This window comes from Martes martes, assembly GCF_963455335.1.
Source record: "Martes martes genome assembly, chromosome: 11".
NCBI lineage: Eukaryota > Metazoa > Chordata > Mammalia > Carnivora > Mustelidae > Martes > Martes martes.
The window spans coordinates 62,605,174-62,623,998 of record NC_137899.1 but is presented as its reverse complement, the minus strand read 5'-3'; the positions used below and the strand labels follow the sequence as shown (position 1 = coordinate 62,623,998).

Below are 18,825 nucleotides of genomic sequence, written 5' to 3'. Positions count from 1 at the left end.
CTTACATCCTATACCCAGTACTCATCGCAAGTGCCCTCCTTAATGCCCATCACCCATCCAGTCCATCCCCCCCAACTCCCTCCTACCCACCTCCTTCCAGCAAACTAAGGTTTGTTCTCTGTAGTTAAGAGTGTCTCATGGCTTGCCTCTCTTCCCCTGCCCATGTTCATTTGTTTTGTTTCTTAAATTCCACATGAGTGAAATCATATGGTATGTCTTTCTCTGACTTATTTCACCTTGCATTATACTCATTAGTTCCATCCACATTGTTACAAATGACTAAGTTTCATTCTTTCCAATGGCTGAGTAATATTCCTGTGTGTGTGTGTGTGTGTGTGCGTGCGTGTGTGTACGTACGTGTACACACCACATCTTCTTTATCCATTCTTCAGTCGATGGACATTTGGGCTCTCTCCGTAGTTTGGCCATTGTTGATGATGCTGCTATAAACATCGGGACACATGTACCCCTTTGAATCAGTATTTTGTATCCTTTGGATAAAAACCTAGTAGTGCAACTGCTGGACCAGAGGGTAGTTCTACTTCTTTTTCTTTTTTTTTTTTAAAGATTTTATTTATTTAAAAAAAATATTTTATTTATTTATTTGACAGAGCACAAGCAGGGGGAGTGGCAGGAAAAGGGAGAGGGAGAAGCAGGCTCCCTGCAGAGCAGGGAGAGCCTGATATGGCCCTCGATCCCAGGATCCTGGGGTCATGACCTGACCCAAAGGCAGTGGCTTAACCAACTGAGCCACCCAGGCGCCCCTATTTTTAACTTTTTGAGGAACCTCCACCCTGTTCTCCAGAGTGGCTGCACCAGCCTGCATTGCCACCAAGAGTGGCACATCCTCCCCACATCCTCCTCAAATACACATGCTTTTTATGCAAAACACTGAGAACTCATTGCAGGGCTCTAGTGTCTCCAGTCCCCTGTCTCCCGGGAGGGATGGTAGGGATGGTGGCGGGTGGCTGGTGCAGTGACAGCCTGTTGCCTAGGCAGCCCCAGGTCTGCTGTGCGTGGGCCTGGCGCACAGTGCTCTCAGCCTAATAAAAACAGCTGTTCCTTGCTGTAGGCCAGGTGCTCTTCTGTGTGCTTTGCATATAGTCACTAACTTAATCCCCACAACAGCTCTAGGAGGAAATGTTTTTATTAGCCCTATTCTACAGATGTAGGAGACAAAGTTCCAAGAGATCATGTAATTCACATAATCTTAAATCCAGATAAAATCCAGTTAAAATGGGAGCCCAGCATCCTGCCTCGCAGAGCCTTGCAGGTTATCTGCACTGGGGAGGGAGGGCATGGGGCTTCATCACTGCAGTTCCCTGCCCGGACCCCCAGACCACAACAGCCCACTAGCATGCTGGAGCAGGGTCCTCTTCACCTAGAAGCCACATTGGTAGTGAGGGTTCTGAGGGTGCTTCCTGATCTTTGCTTCTTGGAAGACTGACCACATCCTCACGAATGTCTCGGACCCCTGCAGAGGATCAGATGGATGCTGGTGGTTGGCACCCCTACAAGCTCCCTTTTAGGCTGCCGCCAACCCGTATCCTCTGTGGGGGAGTTTCTGGGACAGTCGTGTGCTCAGGCCCTTTGATGGCTCTCCGAAAGCCCACGGGGATCTTAGTCTTCTAATTGGGCAACTACCTGATGGGCTTCTGTTCCCAAGGCTTCTGCTGCTCTTATCCCTACATTTCCCTTCGCATTTGAAACCTAGAGCAGCTTCGCTAAGGGTCTTCTGTGGGAATCTTCTCCAGGCCAGAGCTCCCGGGACAGAGCAAAGACCTCTGCCTGGGACTAGACAGCAAGTGTGGCCACCAGCAGAAAGTCAGGGGTGTGCACGAGCTCACGTTCACGGTCTTGCCTCTTCCCTCAGGATGTGGGGCAACAGAATTGGTGATGAAGGAGCAAAGGCCTTCGCGGAGGCTCTGAGGGACCACCCCAGCCTGACGAACCTGAGGTAACTCCTGCTTTCTGAGACCCGTTGGCCCCGGGGTCCAACCTGGGCAGTCCACTTGCCTCCTGCTTTGCCAGCTGGAGAAACCAAGGGGAGGAAGATGGTTGGCTTTGCAAATGAAAAAGGTATTTGTGTCTGTGATTTTTCTTCTGTAAACAGTTCTGTGGACATGTAAGAGGCGCGTAGCACATTACTGTTCAGCTCGGCCACTTGTCATGTGTACACAGCAATGTAACCGCCACCTGGACCGAGACTGAGGACTTTGCCAGCCCCTCAGTGGTCTCTCCAGGCTCCTTGGCAGTGGGGAAGTGGGGAGGCATTCTCAAGTCCACATAACCTTCCTCATTCCCAGGACGGTGCTGAGACACAGGGAAACCTTCATCTCTGTGAAGACCTACTCCTCCCTGTCCTTCTTTCGTCCTCTGGCCGAGTCTCAGAGCCTCGGGCGTCTCCCTATTGCCCGGGTTCTTCCTAACACTGAGAAAGAAATCCCAGATAGTGGCGGCAATAGCAGTTTCTTCTTCAGGAGAACAGAGGACACTTCTCCAGGTCTCGCTCATGGGAAGAAGGGTCAGCCGCCTGTAGCAGAGCCCTCCCAGCCCCTGCTGTGCTTGCGACCCACTGGTTCCACTTCCTGTCTGGCCTCTCCATGAGCAGTCTTGTGCCAGTCCTCATGCTCAGAGTGTGGGCTCTGGAGCAACAAAGCTGAAGCCACTGCTGGCCAGGCGGAGCACTTCTGCTTCCTTCGTGGGCAGGGGCCACCTCCAGGCAGCATCTTCCGCGTGTTTCCGTTGCTGAAGCCAAAGCCATATGTAGACATGTCTCTAATGATTGACCCCGCATGTTTTCCTTCCTAGTCTTGCATTCAACGGCATCTCCAGAGAAGGAGGAAAGAGCCTCGCACAGGCCCTGGAGCAGAACACCTCTCTGAGAATATTCTGGTAATAACCAGAGTCCTCTTGAAAGGTTGGGTCTCAGGGATTATTCCAAAGCCTGGAATCTTAACTGAAAAGCTGCCTTTTAATTAAAAAGGTTCTAGGTCTTTCCTCAGTGTTGCGTCAATAATTTAATTTCCTCCTAGAAGAAAAAAAAAAGCCATTCCTAGCAGCACAGACAAGTACAGAAGGGGGAAGCGGGCCCCAGGAGCATGGGTTTGACCTTAGCCTTCTTTGCCAACCTAGACCTCAGGAAAACCCGAAGGCTGGTCATTCTGGCAGGATTATCCTCAGAGCACCTTCAGATAGCATTTGCAGAGTCCAGCTTTGATGCACTTGGCTCAAACTCATCTCCCTTCCTCCTTGTAAGCTGCCTTCCTCCCTATGCAGCCCCATCACAGTCTGGCCCTTCATTGCCCAGCTCACCAGTCACCAGAAGCCCACATTCCTTACTCCCTCTCTGTCCTCCAGGGGTAATAATTTAGAATATGTTGCCTTCTGACAGGGCTTTTTAAATTTTGTTTTTGCCTTTCTTTTTGTCATTTACTCTTTTATTTATTTGAACTTTTATTTGCTTGCCAGTATCATAAATTCCTTATGGGTGAGGGAATTGTATTAGGGCTCAGGGCACCTGAGGTAATCAGCTGAGTTCATTAATATTGACAATATCATCATTTTGAGAGTTCTACTAGACCTGCTGGCCAGTAAGTACATTTTCAGTTCTTTTCCTCTAAAAATAAAATCTTTAAAAAATACTTTGAAATATTTTTAAAAACACTGTAAGGAAGTCAAAAAGTAGGAAGTGAAAGAACTTCCTCCCTCGTGTTTTCCAGATATAACATTTTCCTTCTAGCCTTTGAATGTATATTCTAGCCTTCTAGCATTTGAATGAATATTCATATACATATATATAGATATATATTTTTTCTTACAAAATAGAATAGTATTTAGCAAGTGGCTTTTACAAAATATCTTATGGGGCATCTGGGTGGCTCAGTCAGTTAAGCGCTCAACTCTTGATTTTGGCTTAGGTCATGATCCCAGGGTTGTGAGATAGAGCCCTGTGTGAGGCTCTGCATTTAGTGAGGAGTCTGCTCGAGACTCTCTCCTCTCCTCTGCCCCTCCCCCCCGTGTGTGTGATCTCTCTCTCTCTCTCTCTCTCAAATAAATCTTTAAAAAAAAAATCTTAACGATGTATTGTCTGCATTTTACATGTTCTTTCTTGTCAGGATCTCTCAGTCTCAACACTGTTGACATTTTGGTCCAAATCCCTCTTGTGAGGAGCTGTCCTGTTCATTACAGGATGTTTAGCAGAATCCTGGGCACCCACCCTTTAGATACCTGCAGTACCCTCCAACTGTGGTGATCAAAAATGTCTCCAGATGTTGATAAATGTCCCCTAGACAAAAGTACCCTGTTGAGAACCACTGCTCTACGTGGACAGTAGTAATGTTAGAACCAAGCATCTCTCGAGTGCTGAAGTACTGAATGTATGCCATGCATTCTTCTCACCCTTTTATTATTTGTTTGTTTGCTTGTTTGTTTTTTGAGAGAGAGTAGGGGAGAGAGAGTGTGTGAGTAGGGTGGGGGGGCAGAGGAGGAGAGAGAGAGAGAATCTTAAGCAGGGTCCACGCTCCGTGCACAGCCTGACGCGGGGCTCAACGTCATAACCCTGAGATCGTGACCTGAGCCAAAATTGAGAGACACTTAACCGACTGAGCCACCCAGGCACCCCTATTCTCAGCCTTTTATATGTGTTCCCTCACCCTCACAGCCCCCCCATAATGTCTATACTGTGACTGTTCACCCTTATTTCTCTGGTGAGAAAACTCTGGTGCAGAGAAGTTCAACCACCAGCCCGAGGTTGTCCTGCTAGTGTGTGACACACATGGGACATGTCTGGCTCCAGAGGACTCTTAAATATGTTCTTCTGCCTCATTTTCTCTACCTCATTCCCTCTAAAGGCTGCATGACATCCCACTGAATGGATGTTTGCCACTTAGAGGCCCAGCAGCCTCGGCTGATGTTGACTGGCGCTCACACTTCACGTTCCGGCCGATCCCGCTGTGGGCGACACTGTGTCCACAGATCCTCGTGTGCACCTCTTTGCACACTGCAGGGTCAGTGTCCAGAAGTGCCACTGTGGGCTCAAAGTACCACACACTTAAAATTCAGATAGACGCTGCCAAATTGCCCTTTGAGAGATGATTTTTTCAAAGTTCTGTTTCATTCTTCTTCCTTCCTTATTCTTCCATCCACTGGCACAACAGGGTCCAATCCCGTTTACATCTGGGAGCTTCTAGTCCTCCATGCTTTGTCCAGACCACTTCTGGTTTTAACAAGAGCTGAGAGACTTCCTGAACTTTGAGTTCCTGAGTTTGGGTCCTTCACGGCGGGTGTCAGAACAGAGCTGCTGAGCACCTTTTAACGTGTAGATGACAGGCTTTTCGGAGTCTTCCTACGACTGGCCTTGGGAACAGGCTCTCAGTGGTGTCTGGGGCTGGAAGAAGCCTGGGAAGTGGGCACTGACCCCTATCTTACGTGGGATCTGAGGCCCCAGCAAAGATGGGGAGGGAGCATGGGTTCCGTAGAGCAGCAGAGCGAAGAAGTAGGAGCATCCTACTTCTGGGTACAGGATTTGCACAAGAAACGAATCCCCCTTTATTGTCTATGGGGCTCAGAGGCTGGGATTGGGACCTGGCTGTTTGCTCAGTTCAGCAAATGATGAGCAGCCTAAGCTGGAGAGATCCGGGCTGGGATCCCACTTCTGAGAACTCATTTTACAAATGTGTGCCAGATAGGGCTCTCCTGAGTAAACGCTTATTTCTTTTCTAGGCTCACCAAAAATGAACTGGATGACGAAGTGGCAGAGAGCCTGGCAGAGATGTTGAAAGTCAACCAGACGTTGAAACATTTATGGTAACTCAGCAAACCTCAGAATTTCAGGCTGTGCTACTTTTAGAGCCTGTTTTTTGAGATGAGGCGCCTGGCTGGCACAGTCAGTAAAGCATGAGACTCCTGTCTTGGGGTTGTAAGTTCAGGCCCCGTGTTGGGTGTAAAGCTTACTTATAAAATCTTGAAAAAAATACAGGTCAGTGGTCTTTGGTGTACTCACAGGTTGCACAACCAACACGAAGATCTAATTATAGGACAGTTTTGCCCCAAGATGGAGTACACCCCTGTTCATTAAGCATAACCTCCCTGTCCTTGACTGGACTTTTTGTCTCTATGGATTTGCCTATTCTAGGCATTTCATGGAAATGGAGTCCTATATGTGACTTTTTGTCTGCCTTCCTTCACTGGCATGAGTTTTCAAGATTCGTTGACATTCTAGCATGTGTCAGAACCTCATGGCTCTGTGTGGCCAATATTCCTCTGTGTGGATCGTTCACAATCTGTCCATTCGTCGGTTGGTAGGCATTGGGGTTGTTTCTACCTTTTGACTGTTGTGAATGTGCGTGGACATGTGTTTTCATTTCTCCTGGGTATACACTTAGGAGTAGAATTGCTGGGTTGTGTGGCCACTCTGTTGTTAACTTTTTTTTTAAAGATTTTATTTATTTATTAGCACGAGCAGAAGGGAGAGGGGGAGGGGGAAGGAGGCTCCCCACTGAGGACCGAGCCCAATGTAGGACTTGATCCCAGGACCCTGAGATCATGACCTGAGCCAAAAGCAGAGGCTTAACTGACTGAGCCACCCAGGTGCCCCTCTAGGTGACTTTCTGAGGAGCCACCAAAGTATTTTCTGAAGTGGCTGCTTTACTCTACCTTCTCACCAGCAATGTGGGGAGGCTCCCAGTTCTCACATCCTCACCAACAACACTGGTCGTTGTCCATCTTTTTGAATCTTGTCACTCTGGTGGGTGGGAAGTGTCATCTCATTGTGGTTTTGATCTGCGTTTCCCTGCTGACTAACACTGGGCATCCTTTCATGGGCTTGTTGGCCTTTGTGTATCTTTAAAGAAATGTCTCTACATCCTTCCCCCAAATTTAATTTAAATGTTAATAAATTTAATTTATTTGCCTTTTTATTGCTGTGTTGTTAGATTCTTTATATATTCAGGGTACTAGACACTAGGTGGACAGTCTGTAACTATTTCCTCTGTGGGGTTTTTTAATTTTCTTGTTAGTGATCTTTGAAGCACAAAAGTGTTTAATGGAAGTCCAGTTTTTTTTCTTTGGTGGTTCATGCTTTAGGTGTCTTGCTAAGGAACTGTTGTGTAATCCAAGGTCACAAAGATTTACGCCCAAGTTTTCCTTTAAGTGTTGGAGTTTGGCTCTTGCATTGAGGTCTGTGATCCTAAATGCTAATTTCTGGAGTTAATTATTGTGTGTGGTCTGAGGCATGGGGCCCAAATTCATTCTTTGGCATGTGGCTATCCAGCTGTCCCAGCACCTCCTGTTGAAAAGACTATCTTTCCCTTTTAGATGGCTCTGACGCTTTTGCCAAAAATCAATTGACCGTAAATGTATGGGTGTATTTCTGGACTTTCTATTCTAGTTCATTGATCTGTTTATCCTTACGTCAGGATCACACTGTCCTGATTATTCTCACTCTGTAGTACGTTTTGAAATCAGGCAGTGTGAGTCTTCCAACTTTGTTCTTCTCAAGACCGTTTGGGCTCTTCTGGGTCCCTTGTATTTCCATATGAATTTCAGCTCACCTTGTCAGTTTCTGTAAAGCAGCCAGTCTGTGCTTTTACATCTGTTTTGTTGTTGTTTTTCTGGCCTGTAGACTTTCTTCTCTCCCGCTCCTGGTGCTAGGCCGGCCCCTACAGGGAGCTCCAAGCTGGACTGAGGCTAGAGAGCGAGTCTCGGCGGCTTAATGGGTGCACAGACCACACTGGCCCTTGTGAAGAAGGCCCCGGGGAGCATGTGGCCCTGAGTGCTGCCACACTTTTTGGCTCTTTCACTACCTGGTGTCTTGCCAGCTCTTGGCTGGAAGGAGCTCTCCCGGTAAGGTGGAGGTGATGAGGAAGCAGCAATTTAACCCAATGCGTGGTTCTGGGTCCACTTCCAGATTCTATCTTTGCTCCTTTTGCCAAAATGTCCAAGTTGTGGTCGTCCTTAACAGTGGGTCATCACCTCTGCCACTGAGCCCAGGGGTCCCACTTTGGGAGATGTGGTTGGGAGACTGGGACATGGTCCTATGAGCTGGGGCAGCGATGGTGACGAAAGCGCCCCGGCCCCTGGACACTGGAGCAGAAACTGTGAGAACTTCCTTCATACACATCCTCCCACTGAGACCTTACACCCAGGGGAGGGAGCATTCTCTTGCTCCCATTTTACAGATCAGGCCACTGAGGCATCGAAAAGCGTGAGCTTATTTCTTCAAGCCTCTGCGGCTGAGAAGTGGGGAGTGGGTGTGTGTGTGTGGAGGACGGGAGCTTTGAATGCTGTGCTGTCCTGCCTCTTCAGGGGGTTGGCCCCTTCTTGCTTAATTTCTATAATCCCATCAATCACGAAGATGAAGCCCTCATCTTGCTGGTAGGGCTGCCTTCTTGGGTCAGGGCCCAGGATTTCTTAGGGTCAAGTTCAGTAGTAGCCTTACTCTACAAAGAGCCAAAGGAGTGGGTCTGTGATGAGGCACAGACACATCAGTGCCTTGTGCGGCGTGAAGCTCTTGGTTGGGTTGGAAGCCCAGCTGTCCAGGGGAGCACTGAGAAATTGTCCAGGCTCCCAGCTGTATCAGAAGCCTTTGTTTCATTTGGATCACTGCTACTGACCTAATGGGGTACACTCCTCGAGGCCCCATTATTGATGCTTTCCTACTGGGACCCATGAGCAGCGGCAGGAGAACCTCTCTCTTCCCTACCTCCCCCCGCCCTCCACCACGGAGAGGACATGGTGCATTCTTAGAAGCCTTTGTTTCCCCAAAGTGGTGAACGGCCATTTGGCAGCTACTAAACCTTAAAAACTGCCTTGCCTTCCCCAGCCAGCTGGAAAGCCACCAGACTCTCTCTCCCCTGGGTGTTTCTTAGAATTTGTTGTTCAGATTGCTAGCCGCCAAACATTTTTGATTGGGCACCCCTGCTGCGAGAAATGCCGACACACACATAAATGTCTTCATGTATTAAATTATCTATGTATGAATACACAGATATATTATGCCCACTCTAAAAATATACCAAAAAATTAAACATTTTAAAGGATGTCCTTTATCCTGGTAGGTCTGATCAAGATAGTCTGAGCCAGTTGAAAAGACGCACGGACACAGTTCTTCCCCTGACCCCGCCTCATTCCCACCACACCCTTACAACTCCCTAATGGAGGGGGCAGTGTTATTCCGGTATTAAGGGATCTGCTACAAGATACGTTCTTCTTTCAGGCTTATCCAGAACCAGATCACAGCCAAGGGGATTGCCCAGCTGGCAGATGCCTTACAGAGGAACACTGGCATCATGGAGATCTGGTAAGACATATCTGCCCCTGGTCCTAACAATGGTTAACAGTGCTTACTGACTCAGCACCACCGACTGGGTGCCCGGCACAATGGGGAGCCCTTTGCACTTACCCCTCATCGTTCCCATTATCTAGTAAAGTAGCTGATATTATTTCCACTTCACAGATGTAGAAACCGAGGCCCAGTGACGTAAAACTTGCCCAAGGTGCCGCCCAAGAGGAGAAGCTGGAATCTGGTCCAGATTGCCTGACTCTGCGGTCAGCATGCTCCTCCCAGGCCCCGTGTCCTCCTCTACCTTCCTGGGGTCGCATGGGGCAAACAGCCCCAGAAAGGATCCCCGCTGGAAGTGAATCACTCAGGGACTCAGGAGGCTGAGAGACGAATGTGCTAGCTGGAGTTTGGGGCCCATTCTTCTCCTCTTCGGGGCTTCCTGGCCTTGAGGAAATACTTCCATGCTGGATTTGAGCTGACCTGTGCTTTCCCTCAACCTCCTATTTCTGTTTGGAGGAGTTGTTTTATGGGGCTAGTGGGACAGAGCCAAATTATTTGCTTTCTGCAACACTGAGCCCCATTCCACTCCGTTATTGCCTCACATGACACATTCCCCACCCCCCACACATTTGAGGCATTTGGGTCTGGGCCTGTAGAATGTGCCAGGCCATAAGCGGGGTTGGGGGAGTTCCCATTAGTAACGGTTGCAGCCATGGTTTGGGTGCTGGGGAAATGGCAGTTAGCCAGACTGAAAGAACCCTGATTGCTTAAGAGTCTGGGTTTCCCAGAGCTGAGAGCAGGGGGCTGAACTCCTAAGTACTCTGGAGTTTGTCCTGCACCTGGGGTGGGGGGGCACAGCCCTGCAGAGCAACCCTGTGGAGGACCCAGCAGGGGGCAGAGCCAGACCTCCCTTAAGGACACGGATGGGGAGAAGAGTTCCAGCTCTCATTGTGGCCTCTCTGAGATCCAAGGAGCAGCCTCACTGAGAACTCAAATCCTCAGCTCAAAGGGCAGTTACTCATTAACGACTTTACTTCTTCAAGACTGGAGAGAATTTCCCAGCCAAAAAAGTATATCGCGGTATAGCCCCTTGACCTCGGCTCTGAGTACAGTGCTTATTAAACTTTGCCTTGGAACTTGTCAGAGGATCATAAAACGAGTTTGGTGGGTTGTGACCAGCATTATTTAAAAAATGAACTTGAGCAGAGTATGGGAAAGCGCTGTCCATAGTATGAAGTATGATTTTATACTTGTTTCAGGTATGTGTATGTGTGTATGGACAGATGCTGGTTCACAATGGAAAATGTAGTTCTTGGTTGGGTCATGGTTGAAAAAAGTGCTTGGAAAACACTGAGAGAAGAGAGCCCAGCTCCGGCCAGACCGACCAAGGCGCTGTGGTCTGTGTGGCTTCCCCCACTCATCTGTCTGGAAGGCCTGTGACAGCCCCTGGGACTTGAGTTTGCACTCATCTCCATGTGTGATGTCATGATCTGGGTTCTGCAAAGTCCTGTCCATGGTTGGGAGTGGGGAGGGAGCCACACTGTCTGCGATCATCAGCAGCTCAATGGCTCGCTCTTTCGGACTGACGACTAGTTCTCCCTTGCCCTGGCCCCGAAGAGCTTGCAGCCCCAGCTCCCACCCTGGGTTCTGCTGCTAAGACAGGAGGCTGCGTGTTCTGGGACCTGACATTGTACGGCGTTGGAGCACACCTGTTGGTCTTGCGAGGTGGTGTACTCCAGACTGTGAGCTCTTTGAGGTGTGGGGCCTGGGTCATGGTGTTAAAAAAAACAAGGTTCAACTGAGTAATTGGAAGGTCTAATTGGCTTTATTAAACAATTCAGGAGTTGGGCAGCATCCCACCTAGCACGTCCCGGGGAGGGGGGGGGGCAGGGGGGATGGGAGATGCTGAGCCAAAGGAGAGAAAGGTTCTTAAAGGCAGAGGGCATGAACAAAGACGAATGCCCTAGCAGGGAATGCATTGTTCTAGCCAAGGCTGCCCCTCCTAAGGGGAGCTGAAGGGGCCTCAGTCAATTTCCTGGGATTGACCAGGAAATTCTATGTTGACTGACTAAAGGTTACCTTCTTTTCTCTCAGCTGCTCCTCTGTAGTTCTCAAAGCCTCTGTTGATCTTCGGCATTCTCGGGTCACGACGTTTTGGCTTTATCTCCGTGGCATTCGCAGGTTATGAGTTCAGATTTATATTCCTTTAAGTCGGTTGTCCTCTTCGTACCTTTGTGTTGGTCCAGTCTGGGGAGACCGTTTGCTTGGTGGGTAGCAGCTGCAAACAGGCATTTAAAATTTTTGAGAGAAGGTAATGCACCAGGGAGATATGATTATGGTAAGATAATGTGCCATGTTTGCAGGGCACTTTGAAGCCAGGGTCTCCAATCCAGTCAAAATCAAATAAATCAAAGACCCCATGGAAGGAGTCATCTTTTTAAGACAAGCGGCTTGTTTTGTGAGTTGACCCGAGTTTCCACTTTCCCAGAAGGGTGAATCCAGGCGTAGCAGGTGGTACTGGGTCCACCAGGCAGTGCCTTGCTCGATAATCAAGGGCTCTTCTATTACCAGGAACAACTCTGGACAGAGAGTCTAGGGATCTGTGTGGGTAGTTCTTGCTTTAGTGGCAATTAGGCAAACATTTCAAGAATTAAGAAGTTCCTGATTATAGCCTCATTTATATTTATCCCTGGAAGTAAGGATCTGCCAAAAGGAGAGTCCTGAATCATGAAAGCCTCCCTGTAGTTCCCTTCTAACTCCTGATGTAAATTTACAGGAGTTGGCCCGTGTTAAAGGTGCGATTTTTCTCCTAGCCTGAGATAGGAGGTGGCTCTGAATTCCCGAGGTTGCCCCCTGAGCAGTGACCCGGGAGAGAAAGACAAGGGCGTTATCTCCCCGAGCCAGTGCCAGAGGGGAGGGAAGGAAAAGGGCAGATGCTCAGTCCCAGGGCGAAGTCTGGAGCCCGCGTCGTGGGCGGGGGCAATCTATGGGGGCAGCTGTTTCTCCCCGTGGTCGGGGTGATGGTAGCTCTCCAGCGTCTGTCCAGGCCCAGGCCTCGGGTGGAGCCTCCGTCGGCTGTGCCACGGGGTCTCAAGGCTCCGTGCCTCCCAGCTGTGCAGCGATGTCGGTGGTCAGGAGCATTCCGTAAAGTCCCAAGAGCTGTTCTCCTCTGGTGATGTTTCCAGAATCCCTAATCAGCACCTGGCTCTAGACTGTGACCAAAGGACCCTTTGAATTGGGATCGCAGGTGGCTTCTTGAAGCTGTTCGTAACAGGCTGGAGCGTAAGACAACAAAAGACTCCAAGTGGCTGGTCAGACTGGCATGAAACAAAGGATCAGCTGAAGGTTGTACACGGACGGAGTTCCAGGAAATCTGCAAGGTTCTTGTTGAGTGAAGAGGGTGCCTCGATCCCTGGAGATTATACAAGGTATACCCCACGTGGGAAACACTTTTAATAGTTTTATTTTTTTAATTTCCCACTGTGAGGACAACAGTCTTGCGGGATGGAAAGGCTTCAATCCTTCCAGAAAACACACACGCACTACTGGTGACCTGGACCAGAGGCGGTTGAATTCAGTGCCGCTACAGGTATTTAAAAGGGCCAGAGGAGGAAGTCTGAGGCCTCTGGGGACAAAAACAGTTTTTTTCAGGATTGTGGACCTGACCAGTCACACCGCTGCAAGACTGTTTTTGCAATTTTATAGATGTTTCCCCACTAACGTCTATTTATGATTTGAGTCCTCTTGAATGCACTGTCATGGGTGCAGGAGGGCAAAAACCAAAAATGGGGTTTGTCAGGGAGCAAGGAAGAATCAAGCAGCCGTCCTGGGTTTCCCATAGCCCGACTGTTAGTTTCTCTGATTCTGGAGCAGAACTTTGCTATGTTATAAGGACATCAGGATGGCAAAAATCTGGCACTGAGGGGCCATTTTCTGCAGAAAGAGAATGGAGTTAGTCCACATCTTTATAGATTCTACTGCTGCTGCCTTGCACGAAAAGTCACCTTGAGTCCCATATCACCATTTCTTTCCAAAGATTTCTTTTCAACAAACCTTCCAGAACTTTTTTTTTTTTTTTTACATTCAAATTTTGTCCTAAGTTTTCCCTTGTTAAATAACTAGTCTCACTTTAGGACAAAATCACTTTTCCATCAAAGATGTATTTTTCTTTTTCATTTTTTTCTCACCAAAAACACACATCCTTCTTTCCTTACATAGTTATTTCTGTTACTTCCAGTAGCCTTAATTACATTAGAATTTTTTTTTAAGTTTTATTAATTTAAGTAATCTCTAAACACAACATGGGGCTCTCCAACGTATGACCCTAAGAGTAAGAGCTGCATGCTCTTCTGACTAAGCCAGCCTGGTGCCCCGTTATGAGAATTTTTAGCTCTTAAAACCCTTAATTTTCAGTGAACACTAATAAGTAAGCAATTGTGAACTGCTTTGCCAGCATTCTTTAGATTTTCAGATTTATGAGTATGTTTCATAATTTCTAGAAGTATGTGCCTTTTTCAGTTTCCCAAAGTAGCACTAACGTATCAAAATATCTTTTAGTTTCTCTGTAATAAGTAATCGAACACAGATAAACCTGTGTTTGGTTACTGTTTTAGTATTTTAAGAGATAAAGTTTCCTTAAATCTGGAAAAAACATTTTTTAAGTCAGCGATGTTTTAAACAAAAAGTTACAAAAATTCTCCTCCTTAGTTAATCGCATGTTTTTCTTGTTCTGCTTGAATTTAGTTCTTCCATTAGTTCTGGAAATTCCTACCCAGTTTAGTTTTATGAGCTGAAGATGATCAGAGACCTGTACTGAGAGGTCTTTCCATGAGTCGCATGGAAGACAAAATACATTTGCAGGAGGCTTTCGTAAAAGCATCTGAGTAAAAATGGCCATGGTTAAAGATGTGACTAGAGTTTATTACAATGCAAGTGACAGGAAATTTGGTTATTTCTGTGACATAGAACACTTTAATAACATGCCAGGACATACCAGATTGTGAAGTTTCATGTAATTTTTAGAACACTTTGATAACGGACATCTGTACAAATATAAAGTTTGGTGGCACTTATTTGACAGTGTTGTCTGTGGGATTAAACACAACACACAAACCTAAGGAGTTTAATTACTCATGAGATCTGTGAAATGTGCAAGAGGTCCTCTGGAAAATTTCAGTTAGATTGTGGTTGGAAAGACTTCATTTTAGAATTTGATTGTGGGAAGTATATGAAAAAATATGAAAAGGTTTGGACATTTGGTTAAATAGGATCATGAATCATCATAAAACAATAATTATCCATTTAACCAAAGTGATAATAAAAGATTATAAAGGCCAATACAGAAGGTTACACAGTTGTAAGCAAAATTTAGCCCTTTTAATATTAAGACTCTGGTTTTTTAAGTAATCAAAGACCTAATAAACACAGGAAATTATTTTGGCAAAACACAGAATCCTTGTTTTTTAGACAGATAACTTTACTTTTATTTTTTTAAAAGATTTTATTAGAGAGAGAGAGAGCACAAGCTGGGGGAGAGGCAGAGGGAGAGAGAGAAGCAGGCTCCCTGTGCAGAGCTTGATCCCAGAACCCCGGATCACGACCTGAGCCAAAGGCAGATGCTTAACCAACCGAGCTGCCTAGGCACCCCTAGGAAGATAACTTTAAAGGTAAAGAAAAACTTTTGTTTATAATTTCTTACTAAGAGCAGACCAAGAAAATTTTCAAGAAAACTTTAATCTTTTAACAAGGAGAAAACAACTCTAATTGTGCACCAGTATACTTTTGATAATAAAACTCATTTACTTAAATTTATCCTCCTCTTACCCAGTACTGGCCACACAGAAAATTTCTTTCCAAAGATTTCTGTAAACCTTCTACAATTTTTTTTTTTTTACACATCTGAATGAACTTATTTTTTTCTTCAACAAAAATTTATTTCGGGGCACCTGGGTGGCTCAGTGGGTTAGAGCCTCTGCCTTGGCTCGGGTCATGATCCCAGGGTCCTGGGATTAAGCCCTGCATAAGGCTCTCTGCTCAGCAGGGAGCCTGCTTCCCCTCTCACTCTCTGCCTGCCTCTCTGCCTACTTGTGATCTCTCTCTGTGTCAAATAAATAAATGAAATCTCTTAAAAAAAAAAAAAAAAGGTATTCCTTATATTTTTTTCTAACCCAAAACACATACCTTGGTCTCTTCTTTTCAGTAGGCTTAATTATATTTATTAGAATTTGTTACTCTTAGAAACCTTAATTTCTAGTGAAAACTAAGTAGTAAGCAGCTGTGAACTGTTACACCAGAATTCTTTAGATTGGCAAATTTTTTTTTTTAATTTTTATTTTTTTAAGTAAGCTCTGTGCCTACTGTGGGACTTGAATTCATGATCCCAAGATCAAGAGTCACATGGTCTACTGACTGAGCCAGTCAGGTGCCCCTAGATTGGCAAACTTATGAATATAGCTCATAATTTAGAAACATGCGTTTCTTCATAGTATAATAGCACAAAAGAGGTTTTGCTAACAGACCCAAATTTGTCTTATACAGAGAAACTAAAGGTAGAGGTAGATAAATCTATATTAATACCTAATGTGATATTACTTTTTCTTACTTGGAGATGATTTAGATACTCAATGCTTTTTTTTTTTAAGATTTTATTTATTTGAGAGCGAGCGAGCGAGCAAGTGAGAGAGAGGCAGAGGGAGAAGCAGACTCCCCGCTGAGCAGGGAGCCCGACTTGGGGCTTTATCCTGGGACCCTGGGATCATGACCTGAGCTGATGGCAGATGCTTAACTGACTGAGCCACCCAGGTGCCTCTAAATACTCAGTGAATTTAACAACTCATTTAATTTTGCAAAACTTTAAAGCTTCTTTGCTTAAAAACAAAACAAAACAAAACTTTAAAGTTTTTAAATTTCTGGGTTACCACCAGAAAGATTTTGGAAGCTATTTAGAAGTTTACCTGGAGGGGCACCTGGGTGGCTCAGTCAGTTAAGCATCTGTCTTTGGCTCGGATCATGATCCCAGAGTCCTGGGATCGAACCCCACATTTCGGGCTCTAGCCCCACATCGGGCTTCCTGCTCAGTGAGAAGTCTGCTTCTCCATCTGTCTCTGCCCCCAACTCGTGCTCACTCAAATAAATAAATGAAATCTTAAAAAAAAAAAAAAAAGTTTACCTAGAAACCTTTTAATCTTATTTACATGTATTTAATTTACTTATTCTTAGTTATATTTGGACTACCCATAATACTTTATGAGACGTTAGACAGACTCAACCACTATTCTGTTTTGGTTTTTTTTCTGACAGATTTTACAACAGAGAGAACATGAAGCTCATTTGTCTTTCAGTAAACACAGGCAGGATAAAAGTTTTATATTTAATGCTGATAACTCTAAAGACAGGTCTGTTTTAATTAAACCAATAATCTCAAGTAAGCTTTAATACCAAATATTTTCCCAGATCATATGGATTTAATTTTAGAGAGAACTCTGGGGCTGGCAGTTGGCAGGGACAGAGGAAAGAGAATCTCAAGCAGACTCCCCTGTGAGCACGGAGCCCAGCCCAGAGCTCCTTCTCACAACTCCGAGAGCATGACCTGAGCTGAAATCAAGAGTTGGATGCTTAACCGAGTGAGCCACCCAGGCATGCCCCGAGCTTTGAGTTTTAGAATGCCGAATTCTTACCAGTGCTTGCCTTCAGACAAACCAAATTGAGCTCTGTTACAAATTAATTTTAGCCATACCATCCAGAAGTACAGAAAATATCTCACATTTACAACATACGTGGATACTCATACAAACACACAGACCAGAGGCAAACAAAATCTTCCAGCTTCTGGTTCTACTTGTGTCTGTAGAGAGATTACAGGCCCAATTTCCAAGTATCTCCCTCTCTTTTTTTTTTTTTTTTTAAGATTTTTAAAAAAATTTGTTCGACAGACAGAGATCACAAGTATGCAGAGAGGCAGGCAGAGAGGGGGGGGAAGCAGGCTCCTCGTCAAGCAGAGAGCCCGATGCGGGGCTTGATCCCAGGACCCTGAAATCATGACCTGAGCCGCAGGCAGAGGCTTAACCCACTGAGCTGCCCAGGTGCCCCCCTCTCTCTTTTTTCTAATGAAAAATTTCCCTCTCAAGTTTGCATTTCAAAGAATGGTTCTTACCTAGGTCCTAGAGAAGATGGGGGTAGAAAATGTACAGGGAAAAGTATGAAGTTTTGTCCAGGGTGGCGATTTGGAGCATTATCTGCCTATCATCAGAGGTGCTCCAGTGGGCACAAGAGCTCTGTTACTGGGTTGTATTTTAAAAAGGTCTCTTCCCCTCCCATTTTTCCTTCAGCCTCAGGCAATGGTGGGCTCCATTCATGTTTCAAAGACATCAGATTTACGATTTAAAGGGACAAAGAAAGAATGCAAAAAGTTTTTTTTCCTAAGAGTTTTGGGGTAGTTGTGACTTAAAACTGACCTTTTTTTGACCTGTCGGCTGGGGCAGTCTTCCTTCCTAGCCATGGAAGAGCACATTCTTGTTTACTGGCAAAGCCGTCACCATTTAACGGGCATTAGATTCTGACTTGCACAAGTAACCTCTTCGCTTTTGGAAACATGGAGGGTGCTGGGTTTCTGGGTACATATCTAGCTATTGTTCAAATGCTTCTAGGAAGCTCAGTTGTTCTGCTGGGTAACGGAACACAGGACAAGATATTCAGAAATTAAGAGTAATGTGGGTGGAGGCTTATTTATTTAGTGCCCTGTGGTACATTGCCAAACATGATTTTAAATCTCTGTGGCTTGGGTCCTAAATGGTGAATAATGTTCTGGAAATTAGGAGGGGAGTATTTTCAATATACGCCTGAATACTATTTCTGCTTAAATATGGCATTCAAGGAGAGAATAAGTTGAGTGCTTCCTTGTTATAATTAAATAAAATGCTTGATTGATTTGGGGAAAAAGAAATGACCTTTTCTTCCCTCAAATGCAGGGCAATTTTGTTCCAATATACTGACCTTTGATAACATCCACAAATATTTTGAGAGGAATGGCTGAGGTTTGGAGATTGGTAAGGATAAGTAGATTTTTTACTTAATTCCCCCCAAAGAACTGGATTCCAGCCTGAATATCAAGGGACTGGTTTACCTTTTTAACTAAATTTGCTTCTTTGTATCAAAGGGAATTTTACCTTTTGTACAGTCTGTATAAAGCTTTTTAACAAAAGCCTTCCCCTTCTGTTAGCCCCTCAGCATCAGCCTTCCTCTGATCACTGAGGAGGGCCTAGGAGAGAGTTCATCGGTTATCTCTTTCCCCTGTGAAGGGGAGGTTGTGTCTTTTTAATGTTTCTCTAAGCTTGGTAGGATCTTCTGAAAATGGAGGGAAAAGGGCTTTATAGAAGATCTGCGGCTGTTTGGGGGACATGAATTTTTGGCAGGAGGGGGCGTGGTCCAGGATACACCTGGCAAAGGTGAGCATATAGAAATGGCTGAGGCTGACAGAGGTTGATTACGGTAAACCAAACCGTCCTGTTTGTCCTGGGTGCTTCTGTTAAATTCACTTTCTGGCT

General features: G+C 45.8%; 1 protein-coding gene across 2 annotated transcripts in view; it reads left to right on the top strand.

The window, feature by feature from the left end:
• The window catches only part of NOD1 (nucleotide binding oligomerization domain containing 1), a 63,693-nt gene that overhangs the window by 37,658 nt on the left and 7,210 nt on the right, over positions 1-18,825 (top strand). The window contains exons 9-13 of one of the 2 annotated variants that reach the window (XM_080818308.1): positions 1,874-1,957; positions 2,812-2,895; positions 5,725-5,808; positions 9,218-9,301; positions 9,458-10,433. In XM_080818308.1, the coding sequence (XP_080674434.1) occupies positions 1,874-1,957; positions 2,812-2,895; positions 5,725-5,808; positions 9,218-9,301; position 9,458 (337 nt within the window). In that variant the 3' untranslated portion in view covers positions 9,459-10,433. Of the gene's footprint in view, positions 1-1,873; positions 1,958-2,811; positions 2,896-5,724; positions 5,809-9,217; positions 9,302-9,457; positions 10,434-18,825 lie in introns of those variants that run through there. The other variant, XM_080818307.1, reaches the window with a different exon arrangement.